Source organism: Alternaria burnsii (assembly GCF_013036055.1).
Source record: "Alternaria burnsii strain CBS107.38 chromosome Unknown 698, whole genome shotgun sequence".
In the NCBI taxonomy this organism is placed as follows: Eukaryota; Fungi; Ascomycota; class Dothideomycetes; order Pleosporales; family Pleosporaceae; genus Alternaria; species Alternaria burnsii.
The window spans coordinates 141,161-159,856 of record NW_024066111.1 but is presented as its reverse complement, the minus strand read 5'-3'; the positions used below and the strand labels follow the sequence as shown (position 1 = coordinate 159,856).

Below are 18,696 nucleotides of genomic sequence, written 5' to 3'. Positions count from 1 at the left end.
ACGACCTTTCTAAAACTACTTTAATCGCTTGGCTTTGCACCGAGCCATACTAATTCATTCACTCAAATCTTTCTTTATACTTGAGAGACGCGGAAGATCTACAGGACTAAACTCGGGTTTCCAACTCTCGTATCACTAATCTTAATCTGCTATACGGAACACGACACGGTCTCTAGCCTTCGCGGACGGCAATCACAGCCTCACATAGACATGGAGAGTCCCAGGCAATCGCGCCCTCAGAGGGCATCCAGAAGCCGATCAAGATCCCGGCCACGGCGATCCGACAACGCACCACTACACCGTATTCTGTCCAGCCAATTTCCGGATGATCATTCCGTATACCACCATGAAGATGGCGAAGGAATTCACGTCGACTCTGATGCTAGTTCGTTGCACAAGACTGAGACTGAAAGAAGAGATGCAAACACGGCCAGTAGCGACGATGACGACAGTGGCGATGACGTAGACGAGAAGGAAGCAAAAGATGATACCACTCACGAGGAAGAGACGACTTACGAAGAGATACGAGGGGGTATTCCATACGAACATGATGTTGAAGCACCACCACCATTGGAAAAGAAGAAGTCTACGCGGTCGGTCAAAGATCCGAATCTGGTATGTTCGCCTAACAACCATTGGCTGGTATAACAGCAGCTGACAAGTACAAGGTTACGTGGGATTCAGAAAATGATCCTAGTAATCCGAAGAATTGTAAGTCACATTGATCTACTAGATGCATATGGATTGGTCTAACAACGCGCAGGGTCTATGAAACGGAAATGGGCAGCGACTCTGATTGTTTCCTGCTTTACCCTTGTCTCACCAATATCGTCATCCATGATATCGCCCGCTCTGAGTAGCATAAGTTCTGACTTCGGTATCACGAATGAAGTCGAAGCTCAACTCACTCTGTCCATTTTCGTCCTAGCATATGCGATTGGACCGCTATTCTTGGGCCCCTTGTCTGAGATCTACGGCCGCGTTCTCGTCCTACAGCTATCCAATCTATTCTACTTGGCTTGGAACCTGGGTTGTGGATTCGCTCAAACGTCTGGTCAGCTCATGGCATTCCGATTCTTCAGTGGCCTAGGCGGATCTGCACCGTTGGCTATTGGTGGTGTAAGTAACTTGTCTACAATTAATGCCGAAACTTTAATCTGACTTTCCCCCAGGGCGTTCTTAGCGATGTTTTCCTGGCAGACCAGCGTGGCCGAGCCATCTCAATCTATTCTCTAGCCCCGTTGCTGGGTCCTGCGATTGGTCCCATTGCTGGTGGTTTCATTTCCCAAAACACAACATGGAGATGGTGTTTCTACGCCACCACCATCTTCACCGCAATGGTACAATGCTTCGGCTTCTTCTTCCTCCAAGAAACATACGCACCCAAGCTCCTCGAGTGGAAGCGAAACAAGCTACGCAAGGAGACCGGCAACCAAGAACTACACACAGAATTCGATAGCCCCGACCGCACGCTTGCAACGACAATCAAAATCGCCATGGTGAGACCGTTCAAGCTCCTCGGTACCCAACCCATCATCCAAGTGCTTGCATGCTACATGGCTTACCTGTACGGACTCATGTACCTCATGCTCTCCACCTTCCCCAGCTTATGGGTTACGCGCTACGGCATGTCTACGGGCATCGGTTCGCTAAACTTCATCTCAATGGGCGTCGGTTTCTTCCTCGGCACGCAAATCACCGCTCCGCTCAACGACGCTCTCTACCGCCGCCTCAAGAAGCGCAACAACGGCGTCGGTAAACCTGAATTCCGTGTTCCTATCATGGTTCCTGCATCGCTGCTCGTTCCTATTGGCCTCTTCTGGTATGGCTGGAGTGCACAGGCTCAGGTCCATTGGATCATGCCTAATATCGGTGCTGCTATCTTTTGCGCTGGTGTAATTATAGGGTTTCAGTGTATTCAGACGTATCTTGTGGATAGCTATACGAGGTATGCGGCGAGTGCTATTGCGGCGGCGACGGTGCTTAGGTCGTTGGCTGGATTTGGGTTTCCGTTGTTTGCGCCGGCTATGTATAATAAGTTGGATTTTGGATGGGGGAATAGTGTCCTGGGGTTTATTGCGTTGGCATTGGGTGTTCCGGCTCCGTTTATGCTGTGGAGGTTTGGCGAGAAGTTGAGGAGTACTAGTAAATTCGCGGCTGGTTAGAGGTGGACGTGAGCGTGAGCGTGGAAATGGATAGTTAGACGTAAAGGTCGTATCTGAGAACCCTGCAACCTTCGGTAGCACGGCGAGTTCTATCATAAAGCAAATTCACACTAATGATTGTGTAATTACACACCAGCGCCTATTGAACTGTACCTGCGCACAGCACGCATTAAGCTGACCCTTCTTATCAGACTAGCCTGATGTGCTCTGAACGAACACCTTCGAGTTGATCAAAAATCGAGGCCGAGTTGAATTTCTCCGCATCCCAATTCCATAGATGTGGTTGTAGGTATAGCCTCCATAGACCGATGCGCTTGTAAGCTTTGCGACTGGGCTCTGGTTGCATTATCAACCCTACCAAGAATGGTTCACGCACAAGGGCGCCCCGCCCTGGAAGTTTCCCTGTGCGAATTTGCATGAGAAGCCCAAAAGTCATTACCATGTTGAAGGGATTGTGCACTGTGTCGGGATGGTCAAAATCACACTGAAGATAACCATAGTGCATTCCCATGAGTTTTTCCAACTGGCATTTCATCGACAGTCCGTATCGTGAATCGGGGGCCGGGGAGTCCTTCAGAAAGCCAGTCCAAGTCCTGATGGCAAGATTTAGGGTCATTCCTGTGAAATTGTGGAAGCCTTTGGTCGTTGAGGCATCGGTATAGTCTTGTTGCGACCGGTCCTCGAATGAAATCAGGGTGGCTTGATATATCGGTTCGATCCTCCCAGCTTCCCCATAATGTAATCCTCTTAACAGTTCGTCGACAACTTGAAACGTAAGTTTGTCAGGTGAGGGTATCGGAACCGAGAACCATGACCAAGAAGGCACCGGTTCGACAACTGGTTCCAATTCTGGCATCGTGGTGTTGTCAGATCTAGCAGCGACGCTCCAGGCAAAGGATAATGGGAACATCTGCGCCCAGGATCCCGCCAAGTACGTCATTCCACTGCTATCACGAACAGCTTGTGCAATCCCAGCGAAAGCCATAATACGGTCCTTAGGCTGTGTCAACACGCCTGCGCGGTAATGATGGACAAGCATCCCCCAATTTTGCACGAATTCCAGCTGTTCAGTCATGTTCGTTACTGGGAGTGTGACTGATTTGACAGCAGAGAAGTGTGTTTTTGAGGCTGTGGTTCCAGTAATTTCATCCATCGGGCCCAGAAGCTCATCAGAAAGTAATTCTGAGCACTCCCACATGAGGTTTCGGTGGCCTGCAAACAATATGCGAGGACTAAGTAGATACTCCTGGCATGCCCAGGCTCGTGTAAATAGTGGCCAGTCCTTTGGTGAGAGCCAATCGATACCAAATTCTGTCCTAACCGAATCACTGTTCCAATCATCCCTTTTAGCACAAACATACATACCTCTCGATGCAACACTGGGATGACGAAGCATGCAAGGAGTCCAGACCATCGGGTCTTGTCGTGGTTTGGTAAGCACGTCTTGTGGGGGTAAAAGATAAGCGATGGTGCAGTCCGCATGCCCGTAAACGTGAGCCATCTTACCAGCTTCGGCTGCCCAGTCACTCGCCGAGTCTTGAATGATACAAAGACTAAACCAAGCGTTCAAGTGGTCAGCACATTTGCCAAGAAATAAAATGTTGTACAACACCTACGAGTCGATCCAAATGTGATCGTACCCAACCTGTCGGGCTATTCTGATTGCCTCTTTGAAGATGAAAGGGAGTTCCGTCCAAGGTATATTTTCCTGAAACTCCTCAAGGCGGGACAAGACTAGTTGCAGCTGCTGTTTGGGATCGGTACCCCACATATGGCTCAACGCAAGGTACTTGGAATCGCTGGATTCAGACCAATTGCAAATAAGCCTCACCCTATCGTCGTTAACTGCAAGAATCCTACTGGGTCTTTTCAGAGGTGATAATGCTTCGTTATTGGGTGTCCGACATGCGCCGTGGGTTTCCAAGCAACTCTTGAGCCATTCTCGCACGCGTTCAATGTTATCATTTGACCAGATTGGAACATGAGATGCCCTTGCCAGCGCATCTGCATAATTTCCAGCTTCATTGTCTAAGCAAGAGTCAGTTGCTTGCTTGCTCACTTTCGTGATCTCACATACCTGCGAGCAGACTTAGGCTGAATTGTCCTACAATCCCCCGGCTTGGATATAGCGACGCATTGAGGACAATCGAACTGTCTTGCCAGTGCTGCCGCCAAGGCAGAATTTCGAGATAGATCCAATTGTTGTAGAGATCTCCAGGCGTCCAAGATGATTTCACAACAAGGAAGTAGCAGATTGTGCAGAGATGACAGTGTCCATTCAACCGTCGTAAATGAGCTACAGTACAGAGTTGGTAACGTCCTCGTGGGGGCCAGGCTGTACGAGGGTTGGAACGATCAAGCCAGTTCAATGCTACTGAACGTTGGGCGAACAATGCACAGGCTTTGCATAGTTCGTGCAGTCTAACATTGCCTTCTGGACATATGCTGGGAGCTGAGGAGCGCCCTACGTCACGTAACAATCGGTTGGTGGTGCAAGCCTCCAGCGCGTTGGTAGCAGAAGCAAGGCCGAGATAAATAGGCTTTCGAATAACGTCTTTGGTCTCGGAAATGTAGTAGTTGAGTGCGTAGGATAGCTCTTTGGTCTTCGAGGGGACACGTAGGTTTGCTAATCTAAATGAAGTGTCATCCGACATCGCAATGTGCGACAAGGGAGTTTGAATCGGCCAGAGGAAGTAAAGAAGCGGTCCTAATGGTCATGGAAGGCTACACAGTGATGCTTGGACAATCACGCGGGGCAGTAACTCAGCCACATCCTCCAAGTATGCCTTACCACCTATCAATAGCCTCACGACAATGCAACCCAACAGAGGGAAGTCGTAAGATAGATGTTGAAACGACCTTTGGCGAGTTCACTCGCTGGTAATTATCTTATGACCGAGTGGATGATTTCTTCGGCTTGCGCAGGTAGTCAGTCAATTCTCGGAAAGTCTTTGGGTGTATCTATTGCGCTTTACCTTCGCGACGGAAGGACGAAGATGGAGATGATCCGTGCCCTTGCAGCAGAGACCCCCGAACTTCCCCGCATAAACACACTTTTCCTCGACCAGTACTTGCGCCGCAGACCTACTCTCCATACCAGAATATCGCGTAAAGAGCACGCAATCTCTACATAACGACAACATGTCCGACGAAGATCTCGAGCAAATCAGACGCGCGCGCCTGCAGCAGTTACAGCAACAAGGCGGGAGCGGCGGAGGACAAGGCGGCGAGGGCTCAGAGCAAGATTCGCGAAAGTAAATATACCAAGGCGAAATGATTGAACTTGTTTACTAAGAGAATTTCGCAGGCAAAAAGAGGGTATGTCTTCAGAAGTACCCCCAGGCGCATACTCCTTTCTCTACATACCCCTCCCACCCCCACCACCAGCTACTAACCCTACATGCCAGCCGACCAACGCTCCTCCATCCTCTCACAAATCCTCCTCCCAGAAGCAGCCGACCGCCTAGGCCGCATCCGCCTTGTCAAAGAATCGCGCGCAACCGACATCGAAAACCGCCTCATAATGCTTGCGCGCACCGGCCAATTACGACAAAAGGTGACGGAAGAGCAGCTCAAGGAGATTCTGGGGGCGGTAGCAGAGCAGCAGGAGAAGGATGAGCAGAAGATTGTCGTCAACAGGAGAGGAGGAAACTGGGACGACGACGATGAGTTGGAAGAACTCATGAAGGATGTTTGAAAAAAGGTTGGAAGGAGGAGAAGGGTTATGGGTGGTTACATGTTGCATTGGATGGCGTTTTGGGAGTGTCACATGATGAGGTTCGTGATTGTGAAAGTACAGATTGGTATGGTGCTGGCATTAGTTCCCAAACATCGGAATTAGGGTTCCAGAGTTGAAATACGAGTGCTTGCTTTGGGCTTTCAGCCTTGTTCTTCTGGAGCTGCACGACACATTATGTCTTCTTAATCTGCTTCCTTATCCTTCCTATCTCGATCTCCTGCGTCCGTAGGTCCCTCAAGATAGTAACAAGTTGCGGGATTGGGCCCTCAACGGCGCTTACGAATGTCGATTGCGCAGTGCGTAGAGCAGGTGGGACGAGGATACCAAACCATCTTAGTGGGTCTGTGGGCTTTTCTGTAGAACTGGACTCCTCTTTTGCTTTCTCCGAGCTTTGAGAAGATTGTGAGTTTGGGTCCGGAGTGGATTTTGCGTCATCTCCCTTGGCCTTGGGCAGGTCGGATCCTTGAGCTTCGTTTGCCTGCTCTGTTGAGTTTGAAGTGTTGTCGGGATCAGAGTGCTGGGTAGTGGCGAATGGTGAGTAGACGGAGAAGTAGGGCTGATCACTTTTGGCGCTTCCATGTTCAGCGATGTGGCTGGATTGTGTTAAAACAATATCTAGGGTATGTGTAACTTGTGGCGCGGAAAGAATACAACTCTTGGATGGAAAAGCCTCTCAGTAGAAAGAAAAACACTCACACCTTCCGTAAAGCCTGCATACGTTCGTCATAGCAGTCCTGTCCATACCGGATCGCAGATGAGGAATTGTGGAAGTTTGCCTGAGCTAGTGACATGTAACCCTTTTTTCATCAATACAAAACTCTCTGTAGAACAAGATGGAGGAACGCTCACCGAAGACAGCTCTTTGGAGAGCTGCTGCATGGCCTCTTGATATTCATGCAGCGTATGCAGATAGTGCTCAAGCTTCGCATCCAAAAGATCAAGCAAACCGTCTTTATCCCGCCTCGCAGCAACTTCCGCTCGATCCGTCGGTAATTCCTGTACATCCGCCATGATTCCACAGCCCCGCAGACGTCGAAGTGGTAATGCAGTGGTGTAAAAGCAGTTGATCAATGACAGTCCAACACCATCCCCAGAGCATCTCGGGCTAAGAAGCGGGGACTATACCGCATGGAGGTCTAGCAACATCGAAGCTCAGATATCCGAACATACAACTAAAACGATTCCCGACTTCCGCAGGGCAAGGGCACAAGAGCGCCAACGCCTGTCCTCGAAGCCGCCCAACATGTCGAAACCAAATCCATTCATGAACCTCTTCCGGCGCTACTACTCCCAACCCACGTCGTCGTTCCTGCGCACCACGCCCGCCCGCCGCAGCCCATCATCACCCACCACCCGTCCCCAATGCCTGCGCACACGCATCCTCTTCCCCCACGGGCCGCCCAAACGCAGCGTAGGCGGCGGTCCGGGCCTAGACCCGAATTTCGTCTCGATCCTCGACCGGCCGGCAAAGATGGCGCGCGTAGGCAAACAGCACGGCCCGGGCCTCATCATCCTGGCCATCATCCCCATCACAGCCTTCATACTAGGGTGCTGGCAGGTGCAGCGCCTCGGCTGGAAAACCGAACTCGTCGCGCGCTTCGAGGATAGATTGACGTTTCCGCCCTTGGAACTCCCGCTGCGCATCGATCCGGCTGCGATTCAGGATTTTGATTATCGCCGCGTCTATGCGAAGGGGGTGTTGAGACATGATCAGGAGATGTTGATTGGACCGCGCATGTTGGATGGCGAGGAGGGGTACACGGTTGTTACGCCGCTGGAACGGCGGGATGCGAGGGGCAATGTGCACAAGATATTGGCGTGTAGGGGGTGGATTAAGAAGGAGGCTGCGCCGCAGTGGTTCCGCAAGAAGAATGGGGCGCTGCCTGAGGGCGAGGTCACAATTGAGGGGCTGTTGAGGATACCGCCCAAGGGAAACATGTTTACGCCGAAGAATGAGCCGGAGAAGGGGAAGTGGTTTTTCCCTAGTGTCGAGGAGATGGCGCAGCATAGTGGGAGTCAGGCTGTATGGGTCGAGGAGACGATGAGTGAGTACTCTTTCCTGTCTGATTGATGCAATTGGGGGTATCTAACTATAACACAGCGCCTGATTTGCTCACTAATTATGAACGTGAACCCAAGGGCGTACCGATTGGTAGGGCGCCCACCGTGAACCTACGGAACAACCACACCCAGTACATCTTCACATGGTAAGTGTCACCGTCTCGCTCTCTCCATACAAGCAACCACCTAACTCCGCCTAGGTATGCGCTCAGTCTCGCAACCTCGGTCATGTTCTGGATGGTTGTCAAGAAGCCAATGTCGGGGACCCAACGGCGGGTACGACACAGTGTCGATTGGTCATGAGACATTGTCATGCCTCTTCAGTCGTCATCTTCAACTTCCTCACGGATAGGATTTAGGCGTTTCCGTTTCTGTCCCTTCAGCTTTACTGGAGGCTCCATACGCAGCTGCTGAAGTAGCTCTCTGGGAAGCATCTTCTGCGCCAGAGAAAAAGATGTACTATTATTGGTGGTCTTACGGGTCCTGTCTAAAAGTCAGCGGACCGACCAAATATGGATGTTATGGATCTGCATGTTATGTATAGAAGTGTAGTGTAACATACCTCTTCATGAGCGCGATGACGTCGCTTTCTTCAATCATCTTTCGCCCACCATGCTGCGCATACGCTGCGAGATCCATGCTGATCTGCGCAAAGAAGTCGTTGGTTGTGTGCACAAGCGCGTCAAGTGTCTCTTTGTTAAGCTGAGCCTTGCCTCCTTGCGACTTCATGAAGCTCAAAGCGAGCTTCTTGACAGGCGCAGCGGGAAACGAGGGGAAGCCGATGCCGTGTTCAGAAACCATGTATTCCTTGGGTTTGCGAACACCCTTCAGCTCAACAGCAGCCGCTCGCTCGGGTGACTTGGTCTGCAGACTTCGATCAATGGCTGATGCTTCTTCTCGATAGGCGGCTAGTTCGGCGTCGTCATCTGCAGGCGGATCTGACTCCCAACCTAGCATGCCATTGGTTTCTGTCGGATCTTCGCCGTTCAGAGCAGCAGTGACCTCGTTCTGGTCGTCGCCGCTGAGTGAGTCGTAGTCATCCGGCAGCCCCAGAGGTTCTCCATCTAATTCTTGCTCGTCCTCGTCCTGCTCATCCTGTATTGTATGTGCACCTTCTTGAGCTGGTACGCGCATACGCTCAGGGATCATGAAGCGAAAAGTAGGCTCTTCTGTATCATCCTCTCCATCGCCAAACACGCCCAAATTTACGTCGCTTCCCCGTCCATCTCTTCGACCGGTCAATGCCTGTATTGTTGTTTCATCTCCGTCCAGTGCGTCGTCGATGGCGGGGTCGAAGAGCCCATCTGCACGTCTGTTGATGAAGGTACCGTCGACCTCGAACTCCTCTTCCACCGCCCCTAGTTCGCTCAGATCCCCGAATCGCTCGCTCTGCCTTCCCCCAAACATGAACCGTGGATCCTCGCTGATGGCTCGTCGTCCAAACTCGAGCGATTGTACAGTCCCGCCATCCACATCGTCCGGTAGGTCAGGTAGTAGAGACTGCCGCGGCGGGGCACTGTGGAAACTATCGTCGTCGTCATACATGTTCTCGAGGGGCATGGAAAGCCGGGGCGCAGGCATGTTTGGACCATCCTCAACGTCTGGAAGATCGAGGGCTGAATGGCGTGTCCGTTGAGGCAGGGCCTGTGGAGAGGGTTCGACTGGACGAGTATCACGAGCCAGCGCTGCATGAACAGTTAGCGATATCAGATATAGCATCATCAAGGACAATACCTCTGCTAAGATCGCGCAGTATATCCCGCGGCGTCTCCCGTTGTATGCGCCCGCTTCGTCTGCGGTTGTTCCCTGGTGTCCTCGCCGCATTGGCTCGCTCTCTCAGCGCTCTTATCGCATGAGGGGTAGTTGGCGCAATCCTTCGCGACGGCAGAGGACGGGTTGCTGGACCGCCCCGAGGAGTCACGCCCGTTCCTGGTGTGCGAGCAATGGGCGTCCTTTTGCTTCCTGGAGTGGGGCCCGAACTTATGGCACGGCGGAACGGCGTTGTGGGTTGGAGAGACGCATTGCTGGTAGGTGTTTGCTGAAAGTCACGCTCTGGGGGGAGACGCTGCCTTTTGCGCGCAGACTCGGCCATTACGAGATACACATCCGAAGAGCGCAGTGGATGTGTTGATAGACGTCAGGGAAACGCGTCGCTGGACGCGAACTTCCCCAGCATGCAGCCAGACTAACGCGAATCAGCTAAGCTAGCGCTTATCGATAACCTTCTACTTTCTGCTACTTTTTTTGTCGCGAACTCATGTGGCCCTTTCTCCTTCACACAAAACACTAGTCACACCATGTCGGACTCTGATTCAGAAGGAGGCGTCCCCCTGATTGAGGCTCAGTTTGACGTTGACGCTTCGTCGAAGAAAAGGAAAAGAGAAGCCGAGCCTGAAGCAAGCAAGGACAGCAAGAAGGCAGCCAAGAAGGCGAAGCGGAAAGAGAAGAAGAAGCAGAAGGCGAAGGAGATTGACGAAGATGATCTGGATCAGACGTTGGGGGTCAATCACTCTTTTGAGCGCATGGATGGTCAGCTCCTTGCCGACTATGTCAACGCGCGAACACGACTCTACGGCAAGGAGTTGAGCAGTGTGGAGCTCGAAGACAAATTCATATCTGGTAAGCCTGAGCTTGTCCTAGACGTGTTGCAAATGCTGACGTCAAATAGCTCGGACCGTGCAAGATGGTACCAGCTGGACCGAGCCACGAACTACGGACAATCTATCTGCTTTTCTCAACAAGCAGTCCAGTACATTGGAGCCGACACCATCCAAGCCACCCGGAGCTCCGCACACGCTCGTGGTCACCGTTTCTGGGATCCGAGCCGCAGATGTGTGCCGATCCCTCAAGTCTGGTCTGCCTAAACAGGGTATCAAGAATCCTAATGTCGCTAAATTGTTTGCGAAGCATCTAAAGCTTCCAGATCAGGTAGCGCATTTGAAGAAAACCAAGTAAGTTGTGCGTCTTGCGACCTGGTTATCAACGCTGATTGCGATGCAGAATCGATTATGGAGTCGGTACACCTGATCGGTTGATCGCACTTCTCGAAGACGGAGCGCTATCAACGGCAAACCTGAAACGAGTCGTGATTGACGTTTCCTACATTGACCAGAAGAAACGCGGGATTCTTGACATGAAAGACTTGCACGAGGCTGTGATCAAGCTACTTCTGAGGAAAGAGCTTGTTGGGGAAGATAAGCAAGGTGGCGACGGATTGTTCCTTTTCTATTGATGGTACAAAAGACGTTGGAAGAGAGCGACAAAGATACCCGATTTAGCGTGTAGTTAATCAAATAATCAAGTAGGATTCACGTGTTGTTGGAGTTAGCACGGCTAATCACATGGCCGCACGGTCTCACTGGCGAGCAGAATTATGCAGCTACAGGCGAATCACGACGCTAGAAGGCAGCGAATAATCATTAGTCGTCTGCATGATGCGACGGCACGATAGACGCGGTTGCCAAACATTTACAGTGTCTGTCTGGACAGACGCGATTCGCAGAGGGGCGCCGGGCTATGCGACGTGACACGGACAGGCACCAGATATCGTTGGTCCCGAGGGTTCTTGACTTGAGGCTTGTTAGAGCGGCAGCAAATGGTTCCACCCGTGCACCGTACCTATCAGGCGTGGTAGAAGCGTGTTGCAAATTGGTTTCAAGACGGTACGCGCCTGCTGGCAGATGGCTAGCGAAGCTACTTGACTGACGGATGTCTGTCTCTTCCCATCACCATCATCATCATCATCATCATCATCATCATCTCGACGACCTCACCCACGCTGCACTCATCTAAAATCCGCGACTCAGACCCCGCCAGACCCAGTGGCCCGCGCTGTGTCGACTCGCGCATGCTGCATATCATCCAGCTTTCGAGCTCGCTTCTTGACCCGCCGCCTGCCAAGCGATAAAACGCCCCCCTACGCTGCAGATAGCTCCCGCGCCTTCACAGAAGCTACCCGGAAGTTGTTGAGCAGTCTCCACGGTGCGTCCTTCACCTCGCCAGCGCCACCTCACTGCATTCTGTTCTGCGTCTGACTCCATCACCGTGCAGGGTCTCAACATTCGGCGAATCGCTTCACGCTGCCCCGAAGCCCCATCCTGAAGCCGAACAGGGTCCCCCAAAGCCACCCTAATCCGACGACACACATCGCACCATGGCTGCTCCTGCGACCCAATCCCTAAAGGTGCGCGACTGCGACTGAGTACTCTCATCTCGACTTGGAAGCTAACCCGTTCACCAGTGCGTCGTCACCGGCGACGGTGCTGTAGGCAAAGTAAGACACCGCGTTCCCACGGCCGCGTCCGTACCTGCTAACCTCGCAGACATGTCTGCTCATCTCGTACACGACCAACGCCTTCCCAGGAGAGTACATTCCTACCGTGTGCGTCTCCCTCCCCTCTTCGCGTCCCCCAGCTTGAGCTAACAGGCCCAGCTTCGACAACTACTCCGCAAATGTCATGGTAGATGGAAAGCCAATAAGCTTGGGACTGTGGGATACTGCCGGACAAGAGGACTACGACCGACTGCGGCCGCTCTCGTACCCCCAGACGGACGTGTTCCTCATCTGCTTCTCCATTGTCAGCCCCCCGTCGTTTGACAACGTCAAAGCAAAGGTAAGACAAGCCACGGAAGAGTGTTTGGCACGCGCTGACCAGAGACCAGTGGTACCCCGAGATCGACCACCACGCGCCCGGCGTGCCCATCATCCTCGTCGGCACAAAACTCGATCTGAGGGACGACGAGGCGACCAAGGAGTCGTTGAGGCAGAAGAAGATGGCGCCCATCCAATACGAGCAGGCCGTCATGGTCGCAAAGGAGATCAAGGCACAAAAGTACCTAGAGTGCTCTGCGCTCACACAGCGCAACCTGAAGAGTGTCTTTGATGAAGCGATTCGGTATGTGGCGAGAAAAGCCCCATTGTATGTCTGCGCTAACACTACCCAGCGCTGTCCTGAGCCCCCGTCCTCAGCAGTCGGCGACGAAGAACAAGAAGAAGTGCACTATCCTATAAGCAGAGAGGACTGAATATGAGACAAAGTTTTGGTGTAATCGAGGAAGGACCAAAAGCTTGAATATGCGAGTTAATCTGGGACATGGTATGAGGACGGCATCAATGGGAAGCCAGCACGAATAGCGGAATGAATGTGGCGTCTTCCCAGGTCACAGGCGAGCAGAAGATGCATACAGCATACGCACCATCTACATGGAATAACATATGCACTGCAGTATCTTCTGGCTTGGTGCGGTTGGATATGGGGCGAGTCTAGCATTGGTTTATTGCGACATTACTCTTCTTCGGCGTGGAGGAATCACAGGATTAGCATTACCGATAGAACTGTTTATTGCATCTTTTCCCTTTCCGAGGCCCACACCCAGCGCGCATCAGACGTGAATGGAGCTGGCCATGATGCTCGTGCCCCATTTGGCCTCGGGTGCTACCCGCAGAAGTAGATTAATTCCCCGCGGTAGTGCGGAGATGGAGCTTCAGGCACCATCCTAGCTCCAACGCGTCCCCAAGCTTCACCCCGCGAACAATCACCACTCGGCCCACCCACCCTGCACAACCACCCACAGCCATGTTCCACCAAGGCACCTTGCAGAGCGGAATTACGGTTGCAATTCAGGAACAGAAGCTCGTTGCCTGCTTTGTACGAGGTACGTCGAGGTGCTTTGTCGGAATGTGGAGAGAGACACGACTGATAAACTGCATAGATGATGGTGCAACGAGCAACGAGTGGGAAGAAGAGTGGCTGAAGAGTGGATGGGTACGCAGCTCTTTGGAATCCCGCCCGAGGCATGCGCTAAGATTCAATATGTAGCTATCGAATCTGCTCGCCCAAAAAGCCGTCGTCCTGCGACTTGAGGCAGGCTCCACCGAAGCAGGCTTTCTGGCTGCCTTCTCCGACATTTCGAGTGTGCCAACTTTCGTCGTCATCCAGAATGGGCAGCTACAAGTTCAACTCAAGAGCGATGCGACAAAGGAAGACTTCATCAATTCGATAAGACAGGTACTGGGAGCGAATCCGATACCAGGCTCCAGCGCGGCATCGTCCTCACTACCACCCACAAGCACACAGGAACCGAGCGATAACCCAACAAACGCAGAAGCGGAGGACGATCTCTATGGCCCATCCGTACCCTCGATAGCTACACGCTCTGCACCAGTACCAGCCCCCACACCGTCGTCGACCAAAGCAAAAGGCAAGCAAAGAGCTCCAGAACCGAACCCCACAGCTCCATCTGCATCCGCGAGCAAAGCTCAACAGGAAGCCCGCGACGCGCTACGAAAGAAGAAGAGAGAAGACGCCGAAGAACTCGCCCGAATCAAAGCACGAATCGAAGCCGACAAAGCAGCGCGCAAAGTAGAAGCCTCGTTACGCAAAGCAGAGCGCGAGAAGGAAAAGAACAGAAACGCGACACAAGCCTCCCATGCAATGTCACCGTCGTCGCCGCCAGCCACAGCGATAAAATCCTCGTCATCACGAGGCTCGAATTCGGCAACCGTCGCCCTCAACGTCCGCCTCTTCGATGGCCGTACCATCCGCTCCACATTCCCCCGCACCGCTACGCTACAATCCACCGTCCGCTCTTGGATCGACGCCGAATTTAGCAAAATGGCTCAAGACGACGAGAATCTTAGCGGTGGTCATAATAATAAACTGCCCCCGTACTTTTTCCGCCATATCCTCGCTCCAGCGCCGAGTCGCGAGCTCTCTGCTGGCGACGAGAGTGTCGAGCTGGGTGAGATTGATTTAGCGCCTAGTGCGACGTTGGTGCTGGTTCCTGTCAAGGGGTATACGGATGCGTATTCTGGCGGTGGTGGTGGTGGGTTAACGGGGGCTGCGACGGGGATTGTGGGTGGGGCATTTGGTCTCTTGTCGAGTACGGTGGGGTTGGTGGGGAGTACGATTGGTTCCGTCATGGGCTTTGGGGCGCAACAAGAGGGTGGGAGTGGTGGTGCCGGTGCCGGTAGTAGTAATGGTGCTGGTGGGAGAACAGTGGGTAGTAGACCTACCCAGGAACCTACGCATGATCCTATCCTCGATCAACTGCAACCGCAACCACAACCGCAACCGCCTTCAGCCGGCACAGGCACTGGAAACACCATGAGAGTGAGGACGCTGGCTGATCAGCGTGGGAGAGAGCCACAGCAGTTTTATAATGGGAATCAGTTGAGTACGGAGCCTAGGCCAGAAGATAACGATAAGAGGGATTGATGGGCTGTTGTTGTTGTTGTTGTTGTTGTTGTTGTGGGTTTCACACTTGGGAAAGGTCTGGACGTTGGTGGGCAACATGTTGTAAAGTGCGGAGGGGAATGGCGGAAAGGGGTGATAGCGGGGGTTCTGTAAGATTATGCTTGTTATGGGGGGGTTTTTTTTTCTCTTTCCTATCAGGGACTTCGATTGAGGAAGTCGAGTGGGTTGCTTCGATCGATCTTGATGGGTGATTTAGAGGGATTGACGGAAACATCTGTCAAGATGTTTCATTCCATGATTAAGACACGAGTTCCTTTATTCGTGAACCTGTGTGTGCGTGGGAAGGACGAAGGATTGAAAATGAAAAGAAGCGCTTTTTAGTCTTCTGTTGGGACTGCCGAGCGTTTTTCTTTCATCTCCGCCAATATACCATCACCAATGCTACCATTCAGACAAAGGCCTTTTCTTCATCTCCATGCCCACCCCTAGCATGCTGACCTTGAACAGCACCAGCATCAGCACTCCAGCCCAACCCCTCCTCCGCACTCTCTACCAACCCCGCCGCCTTCAACAACTCGCTATCCACCGTCGTCCCCGCAAATGGCACCTTTGGCCCTTCAACCTGAATCTTCCAATGACCGCCCTTCTTCTGGTCCTTCTCTTGTCTTTCCCCCCCAGGAACAATCAAGCCACCAGGGTCACCACCGCCACCACCACCACCACCGAGCAGCAGCGCCTTATTGGTCTTGTTTTCTAGATCTTCAACCCGAGTTTCCATGACCTTGATCTTCTTCCCTAGCTTCGCGCGACCTTGAACTAATTCTGAAATTCCGTCTGGACACGCAGTGAATGCTACGCGTAGTCCGGCGAGTCGTTCACGCGCTTCCTCTAGCTCAGCTTGTTCGGGAGTCATCTGTAGGGTTGGGGCGCCGAAATTTATTCCTATTTCGTCGTCGTCGTCACCGTTGTTGTTAATAGGGGAAAGCGCAAGGGGATGATCAGGACTGGGTTGTGGAGCTGCAGTGTAGGTTTTTAGGCCGGGTGGGTTGCGGTAATGGTATGGATCTTGGGCGACGTCTTGGAAGAAGGAGAGGATGGCGTGTTGGACGGGGGGATATGTGAAGATGCATTCGCTGACCGAGTTGTTGCCGCCCGCGAAGGTGGGGCAAATGACTGCTTGACCGGAGGACCATTCTGCAATCTTCTCTTCATTTTCTTCTTTTCTGGTGGTGCTGTGGGCGGAGGGGATGATGCTAACGGCGAGACGATTGAGGGCTTTTGTTAGGACTGGAACGGCACCTGTGGAGATGGATTCGTGCCAGGATATGTGCTTGGTTGAGTGCATGATAGATGGAGTGTCTTTAGGTGAGACACATTGGTCAGCATGTTGGTCGTAGGAGTTGGGTAGATCTGTACAGTGCTGGGGATCTGATGTGAGGTCGCTGAATTTCCACTGGCGGGCGCGCTGATGGAGGAAGTCGCGGACTCGTCGGTCCTTGACTTGCGAATCGTCAACTAGGGAATGGACCAATGCCATGGCGGTGATACGGGTGCCGTACTTGTCGACTACAATAGCTTGTTAGCTTCTGTCTTTCAGATGTCCCCAGTATTGTTGTGTTCAAAATTTCCGAGTTTTAGCGCGCCATGTCCAGTCAACATAACAGTACCATGAAGGTCTACATTGCGGCTGACGTTGCGACTCTGAAGGGACAGCAACAATATATACCTTGAGGGCAGGCTGTGAGGCTTGGGGTACCAAATCATAGAAAACGAACTTGTTGTACTTACAGTTGTCGGTCAGCAGCTTAAAAACACTCTCAGTTCCATCCTCAATGGCGATGACATAGACTTCTGCATCGGCCGATACACGATCAGGATTGCAGATGACTTGGTCGAAGACTGTCTTGACATGCTCCTTTGCATCTCTATGGCCTGGAACACGGTTTTCCTCGTCGTGAATGCGAATCATGTCGTGAGCGACTGACTTGCGTGGCATGGCAGACCAACTACGCAAAGTCATGGCCTGATCGTACTTGTGTGAGTAGAGCAACTGGCCCGTATTCAATACGATCAAGGCGGGGGTAGTAGCCTTGTCTTCGAGCACATAGCCGTCTCTGAAGATGCTTGCGTCCTTTTCGGCATCGTTGTCAGCAGACGAGCGTTTGATCATCTCTTTGACAAAATTCACAACCGAACCGCCGTTGATACCAAGTTCTCGCTGCAGCTGCCGATATGCGAGGATGCCCAGATCCTGCATGGTGTCATTAACCAGCACGATGATGCGCTTACGCGTCTTGAGAACCTCGGGTAGCGGCGCAAGGATAGGTACATGCGGGCCGTTGGGCTTGGTCATGGCGAAGTCGGGAAGGTGGATACAATTGAGGCCAAGGTAAGACAGACGCTGTTCCACTTCCTTGCGTTGACAGGCTTTGATAAGTTAGCTGGAGTCGCCTCAGTGAGAGTTGGAACTTGCTCTGCATGGCTTCACGGCGGACCTCATTGACTCGGTCATTATTTGTGGCGTGGTAGACGTAGGGCTTTTCAGGCGCATTGATCATGCGGATATCGCCTGAGCTGTTGATAAAGAAGCCGAGTTCCTTGAGATTTGCTGGGAAAGACGGGTCTGGCTCCAGGGCATTCTCTTTACGGCGGAACATAGTGGTATAGGCGCTGGGGTTATTGTAGGACGTTAGTAATCTTGGCAGCAGGCGCTCCAGTAATGCAACCTGGGAACGTCGTTGCAACGGAAGTTGTAGTTGCGGTGGTTAGTTGGGTCAGAATTTTATTGCTGGCGTAGGTTGCCGCTGCCGTCGTTTGTACGTGCAGCACGTGGTGAGAGCAAACAATGCTAGAAGCGGAAGGCACGGTGATAGACGGTAAAGGTGTCATGATCCATGTATATTCCTCGCAATTACGCCGCCCGATGCCAAATGTCTGCCTCATCGTATTGTACATGTAACCCATCGATTGTTCAGCAGGGTAAGTCTACCAGCTTGCTTTCTTCACACCCGGTAGGTTTCCAGCGAGGGCGTTTACTCGGAATTGGTACTGTGAGATGGTCAGCTCCGTATTTCTCAAAGAACATGTCATCCCATACTCTTCCCATCCTAAAGTCGCTAAAGACACCACGGCCCTTGCCTCCCATTATACACCTGTTCTTGATCTGTGTGTAGCGTGTGTAGCAGTGCATCTGTGAGAGTTGAAGCTGGGCTTGCGCGCGGACTCGCTGCGGGAGGGTGGTATTGCGAATAATGTACCGGAGGGCTTGCCTGTATCATCGTCAGTTCTTGCGCGACATGAGGACGCAGAGGCGCATACCGTTCGGGCTCATTCTCAGAGTACACCTTCCGCTTTGTGTGGTCGCGGATATTGCGGATCTTCGCGAAGCATCCAATGTCGAGCTTGGCCGCGCGGAATTGAGACATGATGGCGGATGGCGGAATGAGCTGCTGGGTTTTGAAGCACTCGATGATTATCGATGAGGTTGTTCAAATCCCGATGTTCTGCCGCGCCCTCCCCGCTCGCCACCAATCAG

The 18,696-nt window shown here is 52.4% G+C and overlaps 10 protein-coding genes across 10 annotated transcripts; 6 read left to right on the top strand and 4 right to left on the bottom strand.

The window, feature by feature from the left end:
- Positions 1-210: 210 nt before the first annotated feature.
- Positions 211-2,165, top strand: GT037_004204 (uncharacterized protein; the record flags this gene model as incomplete). The annotated part of the gene is made up of 4 exons (XM_038929251.1): positions 211-615; positions 669-711; positions 764-1,119; positions 1,173-2,165. The coding sequence occupies 4 exons, from the start codon at positions 211-213 to the stop codon at positions 2,163-2,165; spliced, it is 1,797 nt and encodes a 598-aa protein (XP_038787523.1).
- Positions 2,166-2,352: 187 nt separating this feature from the next.
- Positions 2,353-4,819, bottom strand: GT037_004203 (uncharacterized protein; the record flags this gene model as incomplete). The annotated part of the gene is made up of 3 exons (XM_038929250.1): positions 2,353-3,718; positions 3,782-4,193; positions 4,243-4,819. The coding sequence occupies 3 exons, from the start codon at positions 4,817-4,819 to the stop codon at positions 2,353-2,355; spliced, it is 2,355 nt and encodes a 784-aa protein (XP_038787522.1).
- A 487-nt stretch (positions 4,820-5,306) lies between these two features.
- On the top strand, positions 5,307-5,862 carry GT037_004202 (dna-binding tfar19-related protein; the record flags this gene model as incomplete). The annotated part of the gene is made up of 3 exons (XM_038929249.1): positions 5,307-5,419; positions 5,473-5,483; positions 5,573-5,862. The coding sequence occupies 3 exons, from the start codon at positions 5,307-5,309 to the stop codon at positions 5,860-5,862; spliced, it is 414 nt and encodes a 137-aa protein (XP_038787521.1).
- Positions 5,863-6,076: 214 nt separating this feature from the next.
- On the bottom strand, positions 6,077-6,915 carry GT037_004201 (uncharacterized protein; the record flags this gene model as incomplete). Its single annotated transcript, XM_038929248.1, has 3 exons — positions 6,077-6,497; positions 6,601-6,701; positions 6,754-6,915. 3 exons carry the CDS (start codon positions 6,913-6,915, stop codon positions 6,077-6,079), a joined length of 684 nt encoding a protein of 227 aa, XP_038787520.1.
- A 232-nt stretch (positions 6,916-7,147) lies between these two features.
- On the top strand, positions 7,148-8,268 carry GT037_004200 (surf-family protein shy1; the record flags this gene model as incomplete). Its single annotated transcript, XM_038929247.1, has 3 exons — positions 7,148-7,949; positions 8,006-8,111; positions 8,166-8,268. The coding sequence occupies 3 exons, from the start codon at positions 7,148-7,150 to the stop codon at positions 8,266-8,268; spliced, it is 1,011 nt and encodes a 336-aa protein (XP_038787519.1).
- A 17-nt stretch (positions 8,269-8,285) lies between these two features.
- On the bottom strand, positions 8,286-10,057 carry GT037_004199 (uncharacterized protein; the record flags this gene model as incomplete). The annotated part of the gene is made up of 3 exons (XM_038929246.1): positions 8,286-8,448; positions 8,528-9,650; positions 9,700-10,057. 3 exons carry the CDS (start codon positions 10,055-10,057, stop codon positions 8,286-8,288), a joined length of 1,644 nt encoding a protein of 547 aa, XP_038787518.1.
- Positions 10,058-10,262: 205 nt separating this feature from the next.
- On the top strand, positions 10,263-11,197 carry GT037_004198 (uncharacterized protein; the record flags this gene model as incomplete). The annotated part of the gene is made up of 3 exons (XM_038929245.1): positions 10,263-10,584; positions 10,634-10,916; positions 10,966-11,197. The coding sequence occupies 3 exons, from the start codon at positions 10,263-10,265 to the stop codon at positions 11,195-11,197; spliced, it is 837 nt and encodes a 278-aa protein (XP_038787517.1).
- A 921-nt stretch (positions 11,198-12,118) lies between these two features.
- On the top strand, positions 12,119-12,976 carry GT037_004197 (cell division control protein 42 precursor; the record flags this gene model as incomplete). Its single annotated transcript, XM_038929244.1, has 6 exons — positions 12,119-12,148; positions 12,206-12,238; positions 12,288-12,346; positions 12,398-12,578; positions 12,628-12,860; positions 12,910-12,976. The coding sequence occupies 6 exons, from the start codon at positions 12,119-12,121 to the stop codon at positions 12,974-12,976; spliced, it is 603 nt and encodes a 200-aa protein (XP_038787516.1).
- A 565-nt stretch (positions 12,977-13,541) lies between these two features.
- GT037_004196 (uncharacterized protein) lies at positions 13,542-15,182 on the top strand (the record flags this gene model as incomplete). The annotated part of the gene is made up of 3 exons (XM_038929243.1): positions 13,542-13,620; positions 13,678-13,730; positions 13,785-15,182. 3 exons carry the CDS (start codon positions 13,542-13,544, stop codon positions 15,180-15,182), a joined length of 1,530 nt encoding a protein of 509 aa, XP_038787515.1.
- A 427-nt stretch (positions 15,183-15,609) lies between these two features.
- Positions 15,610-18,586, bottom strand: GT037_004195 (uncharacterized protein; the record flags this gene model as incomplete). The annotated part of the gene is made up of 6 exons (XM_038929242.1): positions 15,610-16,727; positions 16,950-17,588; positions 17,650-17,831; positions 18,151-18,209; positions 18,259-18,430; positions 18,480-18,586. 6 exons carry the CDS (start codon positions 18,584-18,586, stop codon positions 15,610-15,612), a joined length of 2,277 nt encoding a protein of 758 aa, XP_038787514.1.
- Between the last annotated feature and the right edge of the window lie 110 nt (positions 18,587-18,696).